Source organism: Piliocolobus tephrosceles, chromosome 10 (genome assembly GCF_002776525.5).
Source record: "Piliocolobus tephrosceles isolate RC106 chromosome 10, ASM277652v3, whole genome shotgun sequence".
NCBI lineage: Eukaryota > Metazoa > Chordata > Mammalia > Primates > Cercopithecidae > Piliocolobus > Piliocolobus tephrosceles.
The window spans coordinates 44,952,175-44,976,726 of record NC_045443.1 but is presented as its reverse complement, the minus strand read 5'-3'; the positions used below and the strand labels follow the sequence as shown (position 1 = coordinate 44,976,726).

The 24,552-nt window shown below is 50.1% G+C and overlaps 1 protein-coding gene across 2 annotated transcripts in view; it reads left to right on the top strand.

Annotated features, from left to right (window-relative positions):
- Nucleotides 1–1,800: 1,800 nt before the first annotated feature.
- VDR (vitamin D receptor) overlaps nt 1,801–24,552 on the top strand; it is a 61,555-nt gene continuing 38,803 nt past the window's right edge. The window contains exons 1-2 of one of the 2 annotated variants that reach the window (XM_023231197.2): nt 1,801–1,862; nt 23,897–23,977. In XM_023231197.2, the coding sequence (XP_023086965.1) occupies nt 23,959–23,977 (19 nt within the window). In that variant the 5' untranslated portion in view covers nt 1,801–1,862; nt 23,897–23,958. Of the gene's footprint in view, nt 1,863–22,091; nt 22,107–23,896; nt 23,978–24,552 lie in introns of those variants that run through there. The other variant, XM_023231201.1, reaches the window with a different exon arrangement.

Genomic DNA, 24,552 nt, shown 5'->3' with positions numbered 1-24,552 from the left:
TCCAACAAAGAGCTGTGAAAAAAGACTGTCAATTACTATGGAATACTTAGTAAGCATCCACCATCTTTTGATAAGGTTTATTTGCAAGATGTCAGGCCAATCAAGCACCACAAAAGTGACTTCTGAGTGCTCAACCTCTTTCAGAGGCTCATGGGACTTCCAGAGAAGGTCCCAAGGTATTAGCAGTTGGAAATTTCCTCTTATGCTTTTCTTCCCATAAGAATCACCTCTAGCTTTCCCACGATGCTTTGGGCAAGGGAATTCTTCCTATTACTTTCATTACGGGTAGAGAATCCATCCATCAGACTGGCAGGACCTCTAAAGGGGCACTTCATCTGTTTCTCAGAATAAATGGTCCATTCCCAAGTTCAGTCAAAGGCTGTGCCTCTCTTCTGTCTTTTGTTGAAGTCTTCTCAGAAAGTTTCCATGATACCTCCATAATGAACTGTTTCAGCGCTTAACAAACTTCACTGTTGGAGGTTCTTCCTTCTGTTTTATCTCAGTCTATTTCTTTTAACCCCATTATTGAGTTGTGAGGGGCTGGTTATTATGTAGTCCAGCATGGCTGTCTCAGAAATGGTTCAGAGACCATTGCACCGGCAGATTTGCTGGGCTCTAGCACTAGTCCTTCATTGATTAGCTGAGTCATGTTGGGCATATTACTTAACCTTTCTATGCTTCAATTTTCCACCCTTTCACCTTGTCCCTCTGAGCCACGGTTTCCTCCTCTGTAAGAGGCGAATAGCAGTATCTTCCCTGGCTAAAAGAGGTCATCCACTGCTGGATGATTTTGTGGGCATTTCTATTCCAGAAGATTATGTTGTAATTGCTACTTATTTATACACTCTCCCACTGCACAGCGAGTTCTTTGAAGAGGGAACCCCAGCTTCTTCAGCTCTCCTCTAGCAGCTAGAGCTGTGCCTATCACGTAGTCAAAGGGAAGCAGAGAATAACTTTTAGCCAAAATTTTCTGTGGTGAATTTTCCACAGTCATCCACAATTCCAGGTCTCAGGACGTACTCTTTATCTTTTCCCTTCACGCCGATGCCACGGAGAGGAAGGGGGAACTGGGGACCAGGGACCAGGGAAGCTGAGACTCAGCTCCCTTGGGTGAGATTCGCGACAGACCGGAAACGTGGTAAGCCGCGGTCCCTGCCAAGGTGATATCGGGTGGGAGCGATGATGCAACTCCGGTTTCCACGTCGGCCCCTAGGGATCTTTTACCCTAATCTGTGGGATCAGGCTGAGCTTCCTGGCGTTCTGCAGCAGTAACAGGATAGCGAGCGGAGCCCTGGATTTCCCACCCGTGCGGAGCTAGCCGCCGGTGCCAGTCGGCAGGCGCCCCCCAGCGTCCCGCGGACGACGAAGTCCTGGCCGGGTCAGCTCAGGAGGAGGGGACGCACCTGGCCCGGGCGTCCGCAGCAGGCTGGGTAGAACCACAGCAGGAAGGGTGGGGGCTGCATCCCCGATTAACGCAGGCTGAAGCGGGAATCCGCACCTATAAACATCGACAACTCTGTCCCACAGAGGGCAGACTCTGTGGGACAGTCGATGAAAGTTTCACGAAGTAGAGTGTCGATGAAAACGACAGTCGATGAAAGTTTCACGAAGTAGAGTCTCTAAGGCTACAGCGTGGCCTGTAGGGTGGTTGATTCCAAGTCAAGATGGTTGCAGCTCCAACCCAGCTCCTGGCAGGAGAAGACTGGACCTGTGGGCGGGGCGGAGGGCCGGGCCGGGGCCGGGGCGGGGCCTGATCGAGAGGCGGGGCCAGGTGCTGGGCTGTCTCTGCTTGTCAAAAGGCGGCAGCCGAGCCGTGGGCGCCGGGAGCGCGGAACAGCTTGTCCACCCCGCGGCCGGACCAGGTGCGGACCCGGGAGCAGCGGGGAAGGGGGTTTCAGGATAGGGACTCGGTGTCGGGGCGTCGGGGATACCGGAGCCTGAGAGCCCAGGTGCGAGCATTGGAATCTAAGTCCCAGCGGTAAACTTGGCGACTGAGGTCGGGACTGTCGTGCCATGAGGCTGGGACACTAAGGGGCACTGAGGTTTGAGAAAGGTGAAGTTCGTGCCAGGCTGGCGAGGGGAGCGGCGACATCCTCGGTGCTTAAGCAGCTTAAAGGAGAAATGCTCCGCTAGCACAGTGCTCAGCACTTGGGCAACAAGAAGCATTTGTTTCCTTCCTCTGTTCGGGCGCCTTGGCATGGAGTGGAGGAATAAGAAAAGGAGCGATTGGCTGTCGATGGTGTTCAAAACTGCTGGAGTGGAGGGCGTGTAGCCTTATTTATTTTCTTACAGGGCCCAGGTATGGTCCACCTGTGATGGTAGAGTTGGGTCTTTTAAGTAATTTTTTTTTTTTAACTTTTCTTTGAACTACTAATGAGTTTAGACGTAATTAGCCCAGTTTTTCAGGACAGCCTGTCAATAGATGTTCAGAGGAACTCAGGGGCAAGCATTTAAATGAGGAAGAGGCTGAAGGAGTAGTTTCTGTTTGGAAAGTGAGGTGCCCTACATCTGTGGTGGTGGTGAGGAAGATTCAGAAGTATCTAGGAGGGAACAGCCTGTGATCTCCAGGGCCAGTGGACAACTGCCCCTCCTCTTCACCCAAGGACCAGAGTCTGAGACCCAGCCTGGGCTGGGGGAGCGTTGGGTCTCCAAGTCCAGGCCCTTCTGGCAGCTCCTCCTCCTCCTCCTCCTCCTCCTCTTGTTCCTCCTCCTTCTCTGTGCGTGCGGTGAGTGAGTCAGCCTCCTGTCTGGGCTCAGTTGAAGCCAAAGGGGCCAGAGCCCAGGCAAGCAGTTGGGCAGGCGTTTTCTGAGCATTGCAGAAACTCCTGGGCAGAGTTCGGCTCTGCTCCAACTACCTGCTGGAAGGTGGTCTTCCTCATGGGCAGGGGCTCAGATACCCAATACAGCAGTGGTTATGGAATGGCTATGGGATGATTCTAGCAGGAGGTGACTGTGAAGGGATAGTGGCTTTATGATAAATCTACGTCTCATCTTTCTCCTAGGATCAAGAGGTACATCCCAGCACTGCAGGCTTTTCCAGCCCTTCATTCCATTTCTGCCTAGTGGTCTCATTAGCGGCCCGTCTCTGCTAGTGAAAGGGGTGAGCAAAAGAAATCGGGAAAGTCTGGGGCCAGAGAAGTCATGGTGTTGGCAAAGAAGGCTTTAACCCAGGCTAGGGATTGGAGGTGGTTTGCTGAGGTAGAGATGGGTTATCTGAACACTGGAGCCTCAATTCTATGAACTGAGAGTGTTGTGTGTTGAGAGACCTTCTGCCGTCCCTTCCCTGTCCAAGTGCTGGAGGAAACTGTGGGTCTTTCTGAAACAGTTTCAGGACTGGCATGCAGCCAGACCAGGAGGTAGTAAGACTGTATATTTCTCCCTGGCTTTTGTTTTGGGTGCCAGAAATCGTTGAGCAGAAGTAGCCCTCCCTGCAGAGTCCATGGCCCCCACTCAGTAGCCTCTCTGGACCCATTTGAGAAGAGTCCTGGGAGGCCAATCCGGCTGTGGGGCTGACTCAAACTGCAAAAAGCTGGGGAATTCACAGTCTGTGCTCTGGCTGGGTCCCATGGCTTCGGGTTTGGCTGGTCCTGATCAGCTGTGACTTGGACCCTTACCAAGCTAAAGGAGGAACTAGAAAATAGGGTAAGAAAGGAGGGAAAAAAAATGAGAGTTAGAAAGCCTTTCCAACCCTTTGCTCCTCTTCAGCAGAGGCCATCAGACTTTGTTTGTACAAACATTATGGAAGGTCGGGTGCTGTTTGGGGTGCCCTGATAATTTGTGTTTATGGTTTCTCAGTAGTATTCCCCTATTTGACCTCGGAACTGATCTCTTTTGTAACTAAGTCCCAGAGGAAGCTCCAAGAGGACCTCTTGGACCCCTACACTCTACCCCCAGAACAGATAGCAGGTGTCCAAAGCCCAGGCTGTGAATGGAGAAAGGCCTGGGGCCGAGTGGGCTGCATCAGGTGGCTACTACATCAGGTGGTTATCTAAGACAGGAGAGGGAATTCCCATTGTTTGATTCCTTACCCCACATCCTAAGGAGGCACCGCTGTCCTGGCTGGGATGGGCATCTGGAATCTCTGCTAGAAACTCGCTGTTGCCTCTGCAGCAGTCAGGTCCTAGAAGCCAGAGAGCCAGAGACAGGAGGACCACCTAGATGACATTTGGTGTGTTGCTGAATAAAGAATTACAGGGCTTCAGCTTCCATTTGTTCCTGCTGCAATTCTGTTTTGGATGCAGGTAGAGGAAAGTAAGGAATTGACCAGATTTGATTAAGAGCCTCTTGTGTGCCCAGCATGACTCCAGGCCCTCTGAGGGATGGCAGAAAGCAGAACCCACCAGACTAGGCCCCTGACTCCAAGACAATTTGAACCCCAGGGTGGGCAGCAGTTCTCAGGCTCTCCCTCCACTATTGTCCAGTTCTGAGAGGATCCAGCTGGGCTGAAGCCACCCTGGCTGCCACTCTGGGTCACCAAGGCCTCGCTTGTTGTTCTGCTTCCCTCTGATTTGTCCCTAACCTTTTCCTGTGTCAGTGCCCTCCTGGATATGCTAGAAAGAGTGCCTGTGTAATGTATCTTGCAAACTGGGATACTTATGAGAGTGAAAGGGGATGCCATGCATGGTTATACCAGGACAATGGACATAAATCCAAACTCTCCAGGGAAAAATGGAACATTAATCATCCTAGTGATCATCACTCCAAACTCAGCAGAGGTCACAGCAGTGATGAGGGGATGATGAGGTTGGGGGAGGTTTAATGCTCAAGGGAAAGCAGGGGTAGCTTAATTCTGAGGACAGACCCCAACACCCTAGACTGCTCCCTGGTGTTATCAGCCAATTCTTGTCTTTTCCCTGAGGGCAGCACTGCTCCCAGCCACCCTGTGACTTCCCTTCACCCTTGACTTGTGACTGGCCTCACCTTTGGTTTGCCTGCCCCACCCCGACCTCAGACAGGGACAGGAAGGTCTGCCAGCTCCTCTTCAGCTTCCCCTGGGGAAACTGGGGTTCATAGTGAAGCCAAGACTGGGCCTCACGTTTCCTCTTCCTTCTTCCTCCATATCTGCAGCCTCCTTGTTTTGCTCGTCCAGCTTCCCAGACCTCTCGGGACCACACTATCCCACAGAAAGTCTGGCTGTAAAGTAGGTAAGCAGCCAGGAAGGCAAGGGTAGGCAAACTTTGCCCACACTGATAAAGGACATAGGTCGCCTGTAATCAGGTTCCGGGGAAATGATAAGCAAAGTGGAGGCCAAAGCCAGGGAGAAGCTGCGTTGCAGGAGACATTGTCAGTTCCCCAGGACGCTAGAGTTTGCCTCTTTGGTCTGGTCTGACTATTGGGGAAATGGTCCAGGGTGGGGACAGGTTGTTCTTGCTCAATCCAAGTGACAGGCTTTGATGGCAGTGCCTGTATCCTGCTGTGGCGACATGTGGAAGAGAAACTGTCCTGCCTTCTGGGTCCTGGGTCCTCATGGCCCAGGTGCAAAGGATGGGCTCCCCAGAGGTGCAGCCTGTGGGTGATCGGGCATAGGGGTGGAGGGAGCAGAGCCACCATGATGACTCTCAGTCACTCTGCCAGGAAGGAGGTCATTCTCATTGTCAACAGATAAAAAGGGCAAGTGAAGATCTCTTGGGAAGTCATGTCTTTGAAGTGACTTGTGGGGAAGGGAGGTGGTGAGACCCCCACCCCAAGGCTGGCTGGTCCCCACTGGTGTCTCGTCGATAAATAGCAGGAGTGGAAGGCAGAAGCAGTCAGTACTCTGTGAGTCGGAATGTGTGTCATGCTTTTGCAAACCTGCCCTGCAGGTCCTCTGCCAAGGAATAGACTAAGCAGTGTTCCCAGAACCAGATGCTATACAAAGTCCTCATTCTGCACAGGGGAGAGTCCTGGTCCTGAGCAGGGTGTGGGCAGCTGCAACTCGCGGGAAAGTGTAGTCTGGGCAGACTTGGTGGTTGGTTCCTGAGAAACTGCTGCCTCTCACTGGCCTTCTGATGACAACCTGAAGCTTGGAGGTGTTATGCAAGGTGGGACATTCCAGGCACTGTGGAATACCCATGAGGCCCAAGGCTTTGCTGATGACACATCCAGTGTGTGCCATCTGCTGGTGCTGGAGTTGTAGCTTCAGCTACTTACTAAGCAATCACTTGGTAACAGGTGCTGTGCTACGTGCCTCCCAGACCTATCACTAAGTCTTGTGATGTAGGAACCAGTTATGTTCTCTTTACAAATGAGGAAATGGAATCTCCGTGAGGTTAGTCAACATGCCAAGCTGTCATAGCCTGTGAGGAGGAAAGCCAGGACTCCCTCTCAGGTTTTCAGAAGCCCATGCTCTTAACCTGCATGGAACTCTCCCACCTCTGCCTTCATGGGATGGCCACAGGGCACTAGTGCCCTGTCTTGCACATTATAGGCCTGCAATAAATGTTTGTGAGCTGCGGGGTTAGATGTACTAACTAGTTTGAACAAGTTGACCTGAGAGCAAGCTTGGACTGCCCAAAGGTTACTCTGGGGACAGTGGCCTCTCAGAAGGAGGCTCCCTCTGCCAGCACTTTTAGATCTTGGTGCCTCTCTGGCAGTCTCGGTCACCTTACTTAGGTTAAGAATAGCAAACAAGAACCCAAGGGAGGTAGGACTGTGCAGAGAAATTGTATGGAATCAAATATGACTCTAATAGTCTGGAAGGCAAATAGGAAACAATCTTTCAAACAAGCTTCTTTATTGAAAACCTACTATGTGCTGATTGTCCCATTGGCTAATGGGGAGCTATTCTCACTTTGCCTACCTTTTCCCTCTCCTGGCTATCCCTTAAGGACTCCTGAACCTAGCCCGACTGGAAGGAGAAATGGACTCTAGCCTCCTCTGATAGCCTCATGCCAGGCCCCGTGCTGATTGCTTTACTTGTCTCCTTCAATCCTCATAGCTTCTCTCTGGGGTAAGTACAGTTATCCTCTCCAGCAGGCATAGTGGGGAAACCAAGGTCTAAAGAGATATAGTCACCTGCCCAGGGCTGCAGAGTCAGCCTGTAACCACTGCTTTACACAGCTTGCCAGCCCTGGGCCTGGCCATACAAACTGCTCTGTCAGAGCCTGGAGACAGAGGTCACAGGAAGAGAAAATGCGCAGCCTGCCCACCCCCTGTGGGTCCCAGGGTTCCTTGGTAGATAACTAAAATTTTAGGTAGTGCTGTTAGAAGCCAGCAGCCTGGCAGAACAGGAGAAACCCAGGGTCTGAGTTAGACTCCTAGGTTCAAATCTTGGCATGATCACTTTGTAGCCTGTGACCTTGGGCAAGTTTCTTAATATCCCCAAATCTCAGTGTCCTTACCTGTAAATCAGGTATAATAATAGCTCCCTTGTAGGGCTGTGTGAGGATTAGGTGATGTAAGTCAAGTGCCTGGCACACAGTAGACCCTTGAAAGGCATGTGTGTGCAGTACACATGGGCCAAGAGCCTACTGTGTGCCAGGTACTACTCAAGACACTGGGAATTTACAAGTGGGGAAAAAAAGACTCTTTTACTTCTTTTCAAAATTTCTAGCCCAGAAGCCTGTCCTTGTGAGGCCCATTTAGAATTCAGGAATGGCTGTCCTGGCACCTGACTAAACTCAGATTTGGCAAATTGATTTCTCTGTCATGTGTTAGCTGATGAGCTTGTGAAGGTTACTTAGCTTCTCTGCAGCTTGGGTTCTTCAATTCTTTTTTGTTCATTTTAAAAACTGTGATATATCATATACACAAGATTATATGTTTGTGTATATATTAAAGAATCCTATACCCTGAACCTACCACCCAAGTTAAGAGTGGAGCATTCGCAGCACCTTAAAAGCCCCCTCTGCCTCTCCCCATTTGCGTTCCCCCTCCTTACTCCCCAACCCAAAGTGAATTTCTGTTAATTGTCTCCTTGCTTTCTTTGTAAGTTATCATTTATGTATGTTTTACAAAACACTATATTGTCTCATTTTACATGGCTTTGGAGTTCACATACATGTGTATTCTCTGTCATGCACTTCTTTGAGTCAATATGAGTTTTCTGAGGTTCATCCATGTCGATGCACACCACTGCAGTTCATTGTTTGCACTGCTGTGTAGTATTCCATTGGAAAAATACACCACGATTTGTACATCTTCCTCTCACTGATGGACATTTGGGTTGTTTCCAGTTGAGCTATTACGATAGGACAGTACTGCTAGGGGTGTACATGTTATACTTGTCTTCTGGTACGTGAGAAACTCACAAGAATTTCTGTAGGGCACATACCTAGGGTTGGAATCGCTGCCTCCCATGGAATTCTATGTTCAGCATTGCTATAGGGTGCCAAACAGCTTTCCATAGTGGTTGTTCCAAAAAACACTTTCAGCAGTGGTTGAAAGTTTCCATTGTTCTCCATCCTTTCCAACACTTGATATGGGCTTCATTTCTAAAATGAAAAGGTTGTATTAGATGAGTTTCTACAGTTATAATGATTGGCTATAAGAGTTGTATTATTCATGATCTAGGGACCCAATTTCTGGCTCATGTGTGTGCCTGTCTGCTGCACTGTGCACAGGTGACCACATACATGCCACAGCCTGACTCTGAGAGCTCTGTGCTGGGCCTCTATGTACAGTTGAAGCCCTTCCTCTCTGGGCTTCCATCAGCAGTGCTTGAGGTATCCCATGGTTCTACATCCTCTCCAACACTTGGTGGTCTTCTCAGTTCAGCCAAGAGCCTGGTGTCAGCAGTGAGTCGATACTATGTGCTCAGTTAATACCTACTGAATTGCATTTTCATAAGTGGATTAGGAGGAATATATATTTTGAGAAAAGGACATCAATTTTGAGAAAAGGACATGGAAGTGTAAGAACCATGAGTCTGGCTGGCTAATCAAAGCACACAGGGCTGGGACAGTGATGGATTCACATCCGTCCTGGGCTTCTTGATCATTTAAGGGCTCCAGTGAGATGGGGTGAAGTTTAGTGATCTCTACTGGCCATCTCTTCAGAGTCTGGCCTTGTTCTTTGGCCTTTTGACTTGTTTAACCTGAGAAGCAAGGGGTAGCTGGAGGGTTGGGGTGGAGGCAACAGAGGCGATGCCATGGGAAAAGGAGCCAAATGCCTGTAGAGAGTCCCTTTCCCTTTGAAGGTTGAATACCCTGCTGGAGCTACTGGGGAAAAGAGGTGTTGACCACACTCACCATCCTGGTAGCCACATAAACAGCCAGATACTCACCACCCAGCCACCCACGGGACAAAGGAATGTGGCTGGCTGGACAGTTGCATGGGCCACCCCAGCCCTCAACTTTGTAATTACCTATCCAGTCTGTGCCTGTCAGCTCCGGGCAGGCAGGTGCTTCTGCCCTGGGCCTCGCCTTGGCTCCCAGGCCTGTGCTGGGATCAGGGACAGGGTTCTACCTTCTTCAGCCATCCCTCCACCCCGGCTCCACCCAGTGTCTCTTTCTATACCAACCTTTGGCCTTTGTGAGGTTACCATATTATGTAATAGCTGACAATCGTAATAACCAATGGTTATGATAACTCACTATGTTCCAGGTACTGTGTTCGGTGCTTTTCATGCATTTTCTCATTTATGCCTCTCAATAATCCTGTGAAGCTGGTAATATTATACCCATTTTACAGAAGAGGAAACCAAGGTTCACAGAGATTAAGAGGCTAAATTCCTTGCCCAAAGACATTGAACTACTAAATCAGAACCAGAATTTAAATTCAGGCTTAAGTCCAGAATGCATGTTCTCTTCCTCACTTGCACATTGCCTTTCCTGCAGTGTCCTGGTCATTCAGCTCAGTCTTCCCTCCTCTCCTTCCTGTCTAGGAGGGCTGGAAAAAACGCAGCAGGTGGTACGAGGGTGAATGGGGCAGTTCCAGTCTGGTCGGGGAGATGCTGGAAAACACCTTCGGGGCAGAGTTCTTTGTTCCAAACGGCTCTGAATTTCCGGACTTCTGCCAGGGGCAGGAAGTGACTTCTGCCCAGCCTCTTTGGCAAGCACACCCATATCTTGGGTGCCATGATGTTAAGAAGTGGGGGAGGGGCTGCCTCAGGTAAAATTCCATTATAATGAACTCCATTTGAGACCTGACCGGCTTTGTTGAAATCACGTGCACAGTCTGGGAAACTGGTAATGGAGTGGAATTAATTCGAGGTTGGGTGTCTTTTAGCGAAGCCCCCCAAAAGGTTTGGAGCCTAGAAGGAGAAGGAGAAAAGAATCAGATCCACCCCCAGGTCCTCTTGAATGCCAAGCTCCTGTGTGGTCCTGGGCAGGGCTTGTGGGGAGAGCTCTGTGCGTAACTCCACCTGTCAGTGCTGTGAGTGTTCCATCATCCATTCCCCCCACTCTACTGCGAGCCCCAGGAACAGATCTGAATCCTATCTCTGAAGTGCCCCTGCTCCACACAATAACTAACATGTCACGGATATACTCACTAGATGGTTTTTGTCTGTAGACCAGGTCCCTGAGCAAGAAAGGAGGGTTTAAGGGCAATTGCTTTGTGTTGTTAAATCATCTTCTAAAACTGGGCTGCAACTCAGATAAATTCTCCTTAGTCATTACAGCAATTGTGCGCAATAATAAGCACTAACGTTTACTGAGCAGGTACTACGTGCCAGGCACTGTACTGAGCACTTGACGTGATTATCTCATGGACTCCTCACAGACTATGCAGTGGATGGTGGTATTTTTCTCATTTCACAGCTGAGGAAGCAGAAGCTTAGACAGTGCATTTCATTGGTTCTGGTTGCACAGCTAGTGGTAGGGAGAATCCAGTGTTGGGCACACCCAGGCCAGCTGCCTCCAGAGCCTGCACTTCCAACCGTGAGCTCCGCTGTCACTGTGGGCTGGTCAGGGGGCCAGGGCCAGGTGGGTCATGAGCGAGGCTGGAGGGATGCAGACCCCATGAGATGGACTGGAGGGCACACGCTGGTTGATAGGAACAGCCCCTTTTGGCCCAGTAGGCTTCCAGCAGGAGCTTCAGCCTGGTGTGGTCAGATTACCCAACTTTTTCACAGAAAGCTGGACATACAGAATTTTTTTTCAAAAATGTAATCTCTTGATTTATAAAACATTGACAGCCAATTTAAAAAATGTGTAATCACTGTTGGTGATGGGGGAGGATGGGAGGCAAACAGCACACATCACAGTCAGGTCTGCCCTGCGGGCTCCACTGCATCCTCCGGTAGTTTCTTTTAACAGGTGACTGTTACACAGTGGGATGGGAAAAACCCTGTTCATGTAGAATTCCTTACTAATGTACTAGAAGGTACCCCTCCCAGCATGTGATAATAGCTTTATGATACAGAGTGTTTCTTCCTTGTGAGTTAGAAAGAAACCTTTCAGAATAAGATATTCCAAGAATACATTCCCCTCCTTTCCTTTCTCCCCTCCTCCTTCTCTGCCTCCCAAACTCTGTCTTCTCAGGAAGGTATTTCCCTGTAGGTATTAGAAGAAAAGTTGTGTGAGAAAAAATCAAAAGGAAACTAACAGAGGATAAGGTCTTAAGGCAAAAAATAAAAAATAAAAAAGTAAAAAGTAGAAAGTTTGGGGGTGAGCTTGGTAGACAACGAATGAATGGATCATGCTCCATGCAATCGTTCATGGTGTTTTTTCACAGCCTTCCCCTTTGTACCTGAATTTATTCCTCCTCCTTTCCTGTTCTTAAATACCTGGAAAAATAATAGTAAGGCTAATATTTTTATAGAGTGTAATTTTACAGTGTAACAATTTTTATAACATATTTAAAATATTTATCTCAGCTGACACAACAGTCTCATAGAACCTCCTTTTGGAGGCTTGGTAAAGTAGCAGTGTTTTCTTCTTCTTCCTTGCATTCTGTAAGAGCTGTAGCCATGGAGGATGGAAACCCCTGACTCCTGGGGCCTTCCCTATCCTGCCACCCTCATGGCCCATGTGGATCCACAGGTGGAGGCAGGTGTGGCAGGCAGTTACCTCTATAAAATCTGGTGCCAGCAAGAGTGCGGGAGTGTACATGGGAAGGGCTCTAAATGGATAGTGGCCCTAGTTAGTGACCCGAGGCCAGCCTCCCCCGCCCCACTGTGCCTGTCACTCTGAGCTATGTTCCGAAAAGCTGGGCAGAAAATAGCTCACGGGGGGAATTATTTTCATCTCTGTTAAACTTCAATCCTGGGCTACAGACCAGCCTAGCTGCAGAGTTATTTTTCAGGTCAGGGGGAATTCTGGGAAAAGTAAGGGCGGGGGAGTGAAGGGAAGCAGTGGGCATCTCCCCCAGGGGCGGAGATGGACCTCGGCCACTGACGTCCTCCCTAGGATGCTACCTGTCTGCAGCTCACCTGGCAGCAACTCCAACTGACCTAGTGGGGCCCAGCCCAGTCAGAGGAAATGGGGTTTCACCCACAAGTCCTTTAATTAAACCTAGGTTCTGAGTAACATCAAATTCCTTCTTGAGGGGTGTTTGCTTTGCCAGAAAGAGTGTTGAGTGCAGGGAGTGGAACTTCTGCCAGCTGGTTCAGAGGCCCGGTGGGCAGCAGGCTGGGCTCAGGGCAACTCGGGGGCTGCAGAGAGCTGACCACCTGGAGGGAAAGAAGTTGCTCCTCTAGGGAAAGAGGTTGTTCCTCTAGGGACCCTGAGTTTAGCTCCTTGAAAGTACTCTGTGGTTTAAATCTCTTCCGTCTTTGCCCCCTGGCTACCAAAGAAAAACAAAGAGGGAGATGACCAATGGGTAGGGCTGGGGAAGGGGAATCCTAACTTGGTTAGGGTTCAAGGGTTAGAACAGAGGCAGCTGTTTCCTACCACTTTGTGGCCCTGGGAAAGAATACTCTAGACAGATTCTGATATTTGGTCTGAAACGTTGAACCAAGAGGGTTAACTTCAATTATAGCTCTGAGGGTAAGACAAGGCTTATGTCATGTTGGCCAGCAGTGAATTTGGACAGCCAGACTCAGGATATGGACTGGCATGTGCCTATCTGCATTTGAGATGTTCCACACCCGTCGGTGGTGCGTGTTTTCTGTGAGCATCATGTATTTTGCCTGATGCCCTTCCTTAGACAAATTCCTGGCAACGAACAATTAACCTTGTTGACCAGAACAGAGTGGGCTGAATAGACTGGTGGAGGCAGGTTTGAGGATCCTGCAGCTGTGGGCAACTCACCTCTCTCTGTGCCCATCAACCATATCCGGCCACCCTGGACAGACTGAGGAATTCAGTAAGGATTGCACTGGTGATATGGCAGCTGAGTCGTTCACTAACCTCCCTTCCATCTGCCCTTATAGAACCGTTTGTTCTTTCTTTTGATTTTCTCCCACAAGACCTTTTTTTTTTTTTTTTTTTTCTATTCAGCTAGTCTGAATTTTTCAGGTCTCTCTCCTTTACCTCTCCCTTCTAGCTCAACTACTGATGGTCCTATTCTTCTCAGGGTTAAGGATCTCCCTGACGGGCTATGGGGGATAGTGGCTTTGTGTGTACCCTGGCTGGGACTTCAGCTGTGCTGCAGAAGAGGCCTGTGCATGGCTAACCTCTCAATGAAACAATGAGAGAGGCCCTGTTGTTATTTTCTTCACAACCCTCCAGGTGGATTCAGGTTGGAATGGGGATCTGAATGGGGTCTGAAAGTCTTTAGTTCAATAAATCATGGCAATAATTTAAAATTCCTGATATTCAAGACTCACTGGGTTTAACTGGAAGAAGCAGAGAAAAGAGTGGAATGTACTTGCTACAGGCCTTTGACATGACTGTGGTCAGTTGGTGCGTTTCTTTCTGGCGCCCTCTCCCTGTCTCCAGCCATATTGAATGAGTTTCTCTGTCCCAAACATGTTCTTTCCCTTTCATTCTCAGCTTTTGCATGTGCAGCATCCTCTGCCTGGAGTGCTCCTTACGCCTCTTACCACTACCACATTAAACTCCTCTGTTTCTTCCTGTCTCTGTGGAGAGGTTGAGAGGGGACTGCCTCCAAAGAGCCTTCTCTTCTCTTCTCTCACTAAGATGAGGCAGAGGCTTTCACATATGCTCCCTTTAGACCTGGCACTTACCTGGATTGTAGGATGTGTCGTACTGCATTGGAGGTTCCTGTTTGTCCCCCATCCCCACCCCCCAATCCGCAGTAGACTGTAAGCTCCCAGAAGACAGGGTCTATGTCTTGCTCACCACTGCATCTCTCACTTCCAGCACAGGCCTTTCCATGTGGCCGGCACTTAAACATAGGCAGGGTCCCCATCAGAGATAAGGCAGCAGAGGCCAGTGTGAGGCCAAGAAGAAATGCTGCCACATCCCATCCCTGGCCCTCCAGGGGTGTCCCCAAGAGGGACCCTACCCAGAAGGATGGCCAGAAGCCTGACCAAACCGCTCTGGAGAAGCTCGTTAGGGGGAGTCATTCAGATCAGAAATGGAGGAATGGCCGATGTCACCTTGGGGTGCCTGCTGCTGCCCTTGAAAGTGAGTGGGAACCTCCCACATGGCCCAGGTCCCGAGAAGCTGCATGAACACTGTACAGGGGAAGTGTCCACCCCTTACTAATAACCCAGAAGTTGGAGAGGATATGTTTGGGCAAATCAGCCCTGTACGGGACTGGAGCTGCCTGGTGGAGAGTTAACCCAGCCCTGCCCATCTCAGAGGACCCTGAGGATCCTTCCCTGGTTCTGACACAGGCTTCAGAATCTATCCCAGGATAAGTGAATGGCCTTCCCAGGCCTTTAAGAGCTGGGGCAGCCAGGAGTCCAGGCCCACTGAGCCAGAGCCCACCCCATGTCTAGGTGAAGGGAAATGGTGGGGCCATTCTTCTGCCAGGGCTTCCACAGTCTCGCTCCTGACTCCAGCCCCTTGGCACCCACCTCAGCCTTCTCCTGAGTTCTGCTTTCTGCTGCAGGTGGTGGTGGGTGGGAATGGGTGGTGGTAGCGCCGCTGCCCTGGTAACAGTCAGAGGGGCATCCTGGAGGTAGTCAAGCTTCAGGTCCCACTACAGTGATAACAGATGCAGGTACAGGACCAGCACTTGATAATGGGGGAGGTGGGGCACGGAGGTGACACTGGGTGAGAAGCGACAGGAAGGATGATGGGTATAAGGGTTGGTAATCAGTGACAACTTGGGAGCCACAGGCTTTATCTTTTACGTGGAGGAAAAGTCTAGATTTGTACCTCAGCTTCTCTGATTGTTAGGGGAGAAATTAGAACAACTCACATCTCCTCACCCCAAGAAGTTTTGGAAGAGTTTTAGAAGCCACAGACAGTGGGTGGGGTGGTCAGTTTTTTCCCAGCTCAGCAAAATTGTGGCTTTCTGGGCAATGTTTGTTTGGGGTGGAGCTTTTGGGACTGAGAAGCAGGCATCCTGCCCTTCACAGCACCTCTGTGGGGCCTGAAGATCTCATTTTCCTGGATTCTCCAGTGATTATACTAAAGCCAGGTACAGTTCCAATAAAGTTAACATATAAAGCTTATGGTGTGCCAGGCACCCTTCTGAGGGCTACTCAGAGATCAGCTCATCTGATCCCCACACGAGACCTGAGACTCAGGTATTATCATGTCCCTATTTGTAGATGAGGAGACAGGAATGGGTTCTGGGGGCATCTGAACAGTGGTCAGGTGGCCAGGGGCATAGGCTGGTCCAGGTGGCTGGGCAAAGGCAAGGGGTCTGATCCCAAGGATCCCAAATATCTTGGAGCTGGTAGGACCTGGGGTTTGGAAACTGACCTTTGACACAATGCAGGAAGAGTCTGAGTGATTCAGAGATCATGTTGGTCTCAGAAGAAAAATAAGGAGAATAAGCCTGGCCACCCCAGATAGGGGTAGGTGGTTGGGCCTCAAAGAGGTTTGCCTGAGCAAGAGTGGCTCAGGTCTGGGCAGGCTACTGTCCCCAGGAGCACCCTCCCTGCCCATCGGGTCCCTCTGCCCCTCCCTCCTGCACATGTCACACTGACCACATCCGTAGACATCTTGAGTTGTAGCTGCAGATGGGGACCAGTGGCTCCCATTTTCATTTTAGCCATTTTGTCTCCTGCACCCACTCCCTTCATACAGTCTAGTCAGAATAGCACTTCTAGGGCACAGGTTCTCAGTCCAAGCTGTGGGAAAGCTCCCCTTATCCAAGAGAGTTTAAAAGTAGTGACTTGGGTTTTTGCGAGTGTTTTGTTTAGTAAGGGCTTGTGGAGAGGAACCATGCTAAGCCATAACCAATGAGGAGAAGCAAGACAGTCTGTCTGCCTCCAGGAGCCAGTCCTCTGCTCTTCTGCAGCCAGGTCATTGACTGGAGGCTCTGGTCATTCCAGTGGAAGAAGAATGTAACCTGCATGGTAATGTGACAACTGTTTCCTCCCTGACCCCAAAGGAGCTGGCTCTAGAAGGTTGGGATCAATCCTGATATACTTAATGTGTTAGATTTACATATATATATATATAAATAAAATACAAAACAATAACCCTTCCTGGGTTTCTCGTGGCAGTTGAAATAATCCCACATGTGGTCATCAGAAAAAAGCCATTCCTCATACCAATATGGGATAAGCTCCTTGACCTCTGAGGCGCAGGAGTGCTTCCTGCTGTGTGTTTTAGAATCCCTCCCTGCTTTGTTTCGTGGCAGTGAAATGCCTCGTGGCCCCGTCTGAGTGTGTCTTTCATGGATTTTTGAATCATGTTCTAGTTGCTTGGACCTGCCACATGGGCTCAGTGTTCATTTGAGCATAACTGTCCTAAATCCTTTTCCCAGATCAGTATAATAAAGGAGTGATGTGCAATTAAAAAAGAAAAAGAGTGGTTCAGGCCTCTGTGGACTCAGGCTGAGGGTCCCAGCATTAAGACAGATGCTAGCAGTAGTTCAGGTCTCCCCAAAGAAGGGCTGGGCCTACTCTCTCTCTTTGGGGCTGCCCAGTTTCTATTTCTTGGTCTTTAAGTCACTGAACAAATAGCCTCCTTGTCTCATCAACTGTTCCCTGTAGCAGATATCCTTGACGCTCCCATGCTAGTGTTCCAGGAAAACTCACCCAGAGCAGAGAAAGTTCAGGCCAGGCATATCCCACTTCCCTCTAAAGTACTCCCTGTCTTGAGTGCTTGTTCATGTCTTTGGCCTTGGGAGCTGAAGCCAGGAGCTGGAGTTGGTCAGGCAGGAGCACGTGGGTGATCCTAGCGACCTTTTTGTTTCTCTGTGTTGATTGTAAGGATGTAGTCAGTGCTGGTGGTCCTGCTGCAGTCTGCATCAGGCCTCCTACGGGGAACTCTCAGCCCCAAAGGGAGAGTACACACCTGTTTCCATGGCCCATTCCTACCCCACACTGCACTCTCGCCCTGAAGCTACTCAGGCAGGCGATTGGGGGTCCTGGACTTGGCCAGGCTGGAGTTGAGAAAGTACACTTCCTTACTGTGTGGCCTTGGATATGTCACTTCCTCTCTGATTACCTCAGAGGAGACTGAGAAGAGACTGAGGCCATCAGAGAGGAAGTGACATGTCCAAGGCCACACAGTAAGGGAGTGTACTTCTCTTCTCTTGTTTTTATTGACTTTCTTAGAATTTTTTCTTTTTATTTGTAGTTGACACATAATAATTGCACATATGGAATACAGAGTGATATTTCAATATGGGTACACAATGTGCAGTGATCAAATCAGGGCAATTCGCTTATCTATTACTCCAAACATTTATCATTTCTTTGTGTTGTGAACATTCAAAATCCTCTGTCCTAGCTTTTGGGGAATATAAGGTAAATTATAGTTAACCACAGTCACCCTGCAGTGTTGCAGAAAACCAGAATCCATTCTTCCCGTCCAACTTTAATTTTGTATTTGTTAACCAACCTCTCCCCATTTTCCCCTCCATGCTACCCTTCCCAGCCTCTATATACCCATAGTTCTACTTCTGTGGCCTCCATTTCTTCAGTTATAAAACCAGAGAGATTGGACTGCAGCTTCTAAATGGGCCAGTCCCCTATGCGTCACCGGCCACTCTCCAGCATAGCCTGCCTGTTACCTGGAGAGCAGTAATCAGCCCAGAAATCTTGTTGACAAAGCTGAGGGCAGAGTTTCCACTGGAAAAAAGCAGCTTGCAGGAAAAATTGTTGATAAGAAGCTGAAATCTATCTAAGTAAGCCATGTCCCACTGTAAGTAAGCCATGTCCCACAGCCATGTCCCATGTCCCACTGTAAGTAAGCCATGTCCCACTGTCCCACTGTAAGTAAGCCATGTCCCACTGTAAGTAAGCCATGTCCCACATGTCCCACTGTAAGTAAGCCATGTCCCACAGCCATGTCCTGTCCCACTGCCTGAGGTCTCATGGGCTCCCTGCTCTGAGTCCTGCCACGCTCCAAGAAGCTGCTAGAGCTCCCCAGAGCAGCATTGGTGAATGAGAGTGTGTAGCCTGGTTTCCATGGAGTGACCCACGAGCCCTGTGATATGGTTTGGCTGTGTCCCCACTGAATCTTAACTTGAATTGTATCTCTCAGAATTCTCACGTGTTGTGGGAGGGACCCAGCTGGAGGTAATTGAATCATGGGGGCCCCTCTTCCCATGCTATTCTCGTGATAGTGAATAAGCCTTACGAGATCTGATGGGTTTAACAGAGGTTTCCACTTTTGCTTCTTCCTCATTTTTCCCGTGCCACCGCCATGTAAGAAGTACCTTTCACTGTGATAATGAGGCCTTCCCAGCCATGTGGAACTGTAATTCCAATTAAACCTCTTTTTCTTCCCAGTCCACGTATGTCTTTATCAGCAGCGTGAAAATGGACTAATATACCCTGATACTGTAGGGGATGTCAGTCCATGGCTTTTAGCAGGTTCTCAAAGGTGATGCATAGTCCCAAAAGGGTTAATGAAGAACAAGCTTCACGGGTAAACTCCTTCCTGCAACTCCGGTGTCATCAGCCACTGAATTTCCCATCATTCAGTCAGTCATGACTGGTGAGCCTCTTAAACGTTCTTAGAGGTGTTTAGAGCTGTGTTTCTGGGACCCAGCCTCCTCTGGAAAGAGCCAAGTGGCAGACAGAGGAGGCGGCAGCCCTGCTGGGAGCACATCCAGCACTCACGCTGCTCCACGGGCCCTTTCCGTGGAACAGACGCTGTTCTCTCCAGGTGCAGGCCACAAAGGCAGACGCTGTCTGTGCTACCACCTTACTCACTCTTCTTATGGGGATCATGATCAAACCTGGGAAGTTGATAGGGTCTAAATCAAAATTAAGTGTAATCCAGGCTATCTTCTGTGGCTTCTCCCCTGCAACCTCACTCACGACATAAGCATTGTAGAGTGTTCTATTTTTATGATAATTTTCTGACTGATGGAAGTGAAGTGTTTAGGGCTTAGTGCCTTAGAAAAGTCTAAGAGTCTTAGAAAAAGGGATCCTTTTTCTTTTTAATTTTTCTTTTCTTCTTCTTCTTTTTTTTTTTTTTTTTTTTTTGAGATGGAGTTTCACTCTTGTCACCCAGGCTGGAGTGCAACAGTGCGATCTCAGCTCACTGCAACCTCTGCCTCCCTGGTTCAAGAGATTCTCCCGCCTCAGCCTCCTGAGTAGTTGGGATTACAGGCACACACCACCATCGCTGGCTAGTTTTTGTATTTTTTTTTTTTTTTTAGTAGAGATGGGGTTTCGCCATGTTAGCCAGGCTGGTCTCGAACTCCTGACCTCAAGAGATCCACCAGCCTGGGCCTCCCGAAGTGCTGGGATTACAGGCGTGAGCCACCGCGCCTGGCCAGGGCTCCTTTTTCTAATATGCATATGGCACCATACGTGGCCCCCTAATCCCTCCTCTAGAGCTCCTGTGTGAACGGCCTAGTAGGTTTGTCTAACACGGCTGCAAAGAGCTGTCTAGGAGCAGCCATTGAAAGCCATGGGGGCTGTTCCATCTGTGCATGATACAGAGCTTTCTAAACATAGAGTCATCCAAAGAGAGTGGATTGCCATGGGAGGTGGTTCTCCACTAGGAAAATTATTCAAACATGGGCTGGAAAGCTGTTTGGCTAGAATATTATAGAAGAAATTTAAGATGATTGGACTAGGTGGTGCTGTTGCCTTCCAATCTTGAGATTTTCTGAGCTGAATGTTATCTATTGGGTTTTACTGTGGACATTGTGGTCTGTAGAAAATAATTTCTAACCATTCTTACCCATATTTAAAATGTGTGTGTATGAAGGAGCTGGGGAGACAGTCGGGGCAGGAAGTAGTTTGGATATGTTCTATTTATATAGTAAACCCTCTCCTCTCCCCTTTATTATCACTCTGTTCCCTGTCAGCTTCTTCTGGGAGATACTGAGACTGTTCTGGACAAAGAAAATGGGTACATGTTGGGGATGGTGGGGAAGGAAGAGAGGGTATCACCTTAGCTGGTCATGATATTGCTGTGCCTGAGTTATGCACCAGGCAAAAAGAGATGACAAATAAAAAGTCAGGTAGGTCATGCAGTGCTCAGCACTCGACGGGGCAGAGTTTAAGGGATGATGAAATGAAAAATAGCAAGACAAGGGTGTGTGCGCACAAGTACATGTGCAGTTGTGGCTGGCGGACACACAGGCATATCTTCTCCTAGAAAAGCCCAACACGTGGTTGACTGTGTGTGTGGCAATTTTAGGAAGAAAAAGAATTGTCTCCCACTCTGTGGGGAAATAGCTTAGCTTTCCATTTCTTTCTAGAAGGAGTGGGAACTTTGAAACAATGTCAACAATTAGAAAGCCCAGTTTAGATCACCCCAGTCCCAGCCTGGCGGAGAGAGAACCCCTCTCCTGGGGTCGATTAGGGGCCACATCTTTTGTGCCCTTCCTGCTCATTGGCATCTAAGGATGAGTGAGTCTCACTCACTGAGGCATGAATGTTGGGGTTCATCTGGCTAGTGAGGGATTAGGGAGAAAGCTTCATCTCATTTAAGGCCTTCTTGCCTGGCGTGGCTTACACCTGTCACCCCAGCTACTTGAGAGTCTGAGGTGGAAGATTGCTTGAGCCTAGGAATTAGAGGCTGCAGTGAGCTGTGATTGTGCAACTGCACTCTAGCCTGGGTAACAGAGGAGACCTTGTCTCTTAAAAAGAAAAAAAAAAATAGTGCTTCTTATGATGGGAATTCCAGTCTTGGAGTTGCATGCTCGCAGAGCTAGAAAAGACATTAGTGATCAGACTCCTTGTCCACTCCACGGTCCTTCTCAGAGTCACAGCTTTACCACCCTTAGGAGGGTCCAGTCAATGTGGAGTTAAACTGAGCCATGAGGGACTTTGATTTTTGCCTTCCCAGGGCTCTGCCCAGGACACCTGGCAGTCATCACCCTGCAAGACTGCCGTAGGCGAGACTGCCCTGGGGATGCCCATTTAACAGAAGCTGTCGCAAGATGGGGCCGCCTGTGGTGTGGGCTGACAGGCAGATGTGTAGGAGAGGCAATGGTTGTGGCTTCAGTGACTGGAAGGAAATACGTTATCTTCTCATTTCTTGCTAAGGCAAGGTCAGGACTGGGGTCAGGGTCGGGCAGGGGTTTTGATGTGGGATGCAGGCCCTGGAGGGATGGAAGCCAGGGGCTTTCTACAGAGTTGAGCTCCTCCCCCTCTGCTTCTCTGAGGCTCAGTGCTGGGGGTTTGGTGTTTCTAAAGCAGGGTCAGGAGAGGGTTGCTCTGGGGACGGTCCCAGCAAAAGCAGTGGGATGTCCTGTGTACTCAGAACATGAATTGCTGGTGGGGTGGGCGTGTGACGTGGCAGAGAGCAGGTATTAAGCAGTTTTTCCACCTGTCCTCTTTTCCATCTTGTGTCTTTGCCCCACTTTCCTATAGGTTTGCACTTGGACTTAGAGGCCGAATCTAGGATATCTCTCCTAAAAGGACCATCCAGTACTGGAAAGTCGACTGAGGAGGAGAGGCTCATCTATTGAATGGGATTTTCCCAGATGAGAGGGGCTGGGTGACAGAAAGTGGATGGATCCTGGCTGAGGCCTGCCATCCCTTGGCCTGGGACCCTTGGAAGGACAAGAACAATCCCCGGGTTCTTCCCTCATGACCTGGGGATTGTTCTCTGCATTGCTCCCGACTTAGTGGACATGAAAGGTGTCCAGGGCTCAGGGATGCAGAAATGACTCAGAGCTAAGCTACCTAGATTCAAATCCAGCTCCAAAGACGATCACCTTCCCTGCACCTCAGTTTCCACCCCTAACCTGGGGCAATAAAGTATCCACTGGAGGAGGCTGTTGTGAGAGTGAAATAAGTGAGTACACAGGAAAACCATGGAGCAGGGCCCAGTGCGGAGCAGTAGGCATCTGTTCTGATGATTGTCATTGGAAAAGGACCCAGTTGGGCACTACAATCAGCCGTCCTTGTTTGGCCCCAGGCACCACTGCCTGCCTGGCTGTGGGACCCTGGGCAAGTCACTCAGAGTGCTCTGAACTTTGGCTTTGCTACCTGTAAAGTAGGACTGCTCCCTGCCTCACAGAAGTGTTGTGAGGGCTAAATGAAATAATGTATGCAGAGCTTAGCAGGCCTGGCATGTAGTAAATACTCCAGAAACATTTTTCTAAGTTTCAAGGTGGTGGTCTACCTGGATGTCACCTCTGACCTCTGAAAACCACAGGGATTGAGGATAGGAAAGCAGTGCTCCTTTCTGCATCCACCTTGTCCCCACCTCACCTTCCTGCCCACCAGGAAAGGAGCCTGAGGAGTCAATAAGGACAGAGGGGGAACCCCACAGAGCGTGGTCAGCTGGGAAGGACTTGGGCAGTAGGAGCAGAGGGAGCAAAGGAGGGCCTGGCTTGGGAGTATGTGGCAGCACGCCTGTCCTCAGCAGACACCTCCCACTGCCTATGCCCCCGGTGGGGGCCAGCCCAGCTTAGGTTATCTCGGCTCATTGTCCACTGGTGCTTTCCTCGATGCTCCCTGGGAACTGGTAGTGCTGGAAGGGGTGGCAAGTGGCCTCAGTCGGCTCACAGTTCTGGGACTGCGTCCAGGTCTTGAAAGCTCCTTGAGCTCTCCTCCTTCCCTGCTTAGGCTACTGGAAGACAAAGGTCTCCAAAGAAAAACAAAAGCTGGGGTCTAGACACACCCCATCTGGGGCCTGACTTAAAGGCCTTTGCCAGGGTCACCTCCTGTTGGCATCAGAGAAGGAAACTCTGTGTGTGTGTGTGTGTGTGTGTGTGTGTGTGTGTGTGTGTGTCTGTCTGTCTGTCTGTCTGTCTACGTCTGCAGGTGGGCAAGCAGGGCTGGGTGGGAGTGGAAGTGGAAAGGGTACAATTCTGCCCGTCCCTCATTGCTGGTCCCCCCTGCTAGCCACTAAGATCCAGAGTCTGGGCACCAGAGTCAGCCCTACGGCAGCTGGGGGTGTTGAGCATGTCTGGGGAAGAGCTAAAAGTGGCAGAAAACATCCTGTTTGAAAGCAATACATTGCTGTATTTAACCCCTGCAGCACCTGCTCCGCCTACACCCAGTCTCCACAGACAGGAGATCTCAGACACCTGCCTTTGAAGCTGTCCCAAGAGGCCAAGGCTGTGGGCTGCCATCCAAGCCCGCCCCATTCCCAGCTCCTGTGCGGCTCCTCCATTGCCCTGCCTCGGGCAGCTGTCTTCCCGCTCTTAGCAGTGGGCCACGTGGCCCAGTTGCTCTGCTTCCTGAGCTGCCTACAGTCTGGAGATGGAGGGGGTAGTGTGGGTCTCCCTAAGGAAAGACGCTTCTTCCCTCCTGACACCCTGGGCTGTGAGAGGAGGAGGAGTGCCTAGGCGGGAGGTTGTTTCCTTCTGCCCGGGGCTGGTTGCCGCCACCCCTTCCCACGGCTCCTGCTACTCCCTGCCTCGAGGGAGGGCCATCCTGGCTGCTGCCCAGCCTCCACCCCCACATCCCTGCCAGCGATGACATGGCATGCCTGCCCCCAACAAGCCACTTCTGTTTGCAGTCCCTGATCTGGGGACTAAAGTCCCTGGAAAGATCCTCTCGTGCCCACTTCCTTAGAGACTGGTGAGGCGGTCCGTGCTCCGCTTTAGATAAAAGGTTTCCCCTTCTTCATTTCAGAAGGCTTTGGGTCTGAAGTATCTGTGAGACCTCATAGAAGAGCACCCCTGGGCTCCACTTACATGCCCTGTGCTCCTTCAGGTAGGTGTTTCCTCATTAGCCACAACTTCCCTGGCTTTCTGTTTTCAAGGGGCAAGGGTGGGCCATAAGAAGGTGGTGGGCAGGCGAAGGAAGGGATACCACCCAGGATCTTGCAAGGTGGGTCCTGGACCAGCAGAGTCTGCAGCTGAGATGCATGAGTGTGTGGGGTGCAGGTGGGAGTTCAGAGAAGAGCTCAGGAGATGGGGCTTGCTGGCTCCGGCCATGACCCTGGCTGGGCTCTCCTGTGCGTCTGATGTTTCCTATTCAGCCCCCATCTCCTCTTTCTCTTTCCTGCCTTCTGTAGTCTCTGCCTGTCATTCCTGAGACTTTCAGCTTTCAAGCCGCAGAGGCTTGGGCATCTTCTCCACATGTGGACTCTGGTCTTGGGCGCTGACTTCTTGATGGCAACAAATAACCTTAAGCAGGGTTGGGTCTTCTGTCAGCTCCCCTGAAATGGGCCTCTGGCTGCTCAATCCAGTCTTTCCAGCCTTCACCCCCAGCATGGAGACTTTCTGATGTCAGGGCAGCACCCCACCCCGTTGCAGGACTGCCCTGTTGCTGTGCTGTGGTAGTAT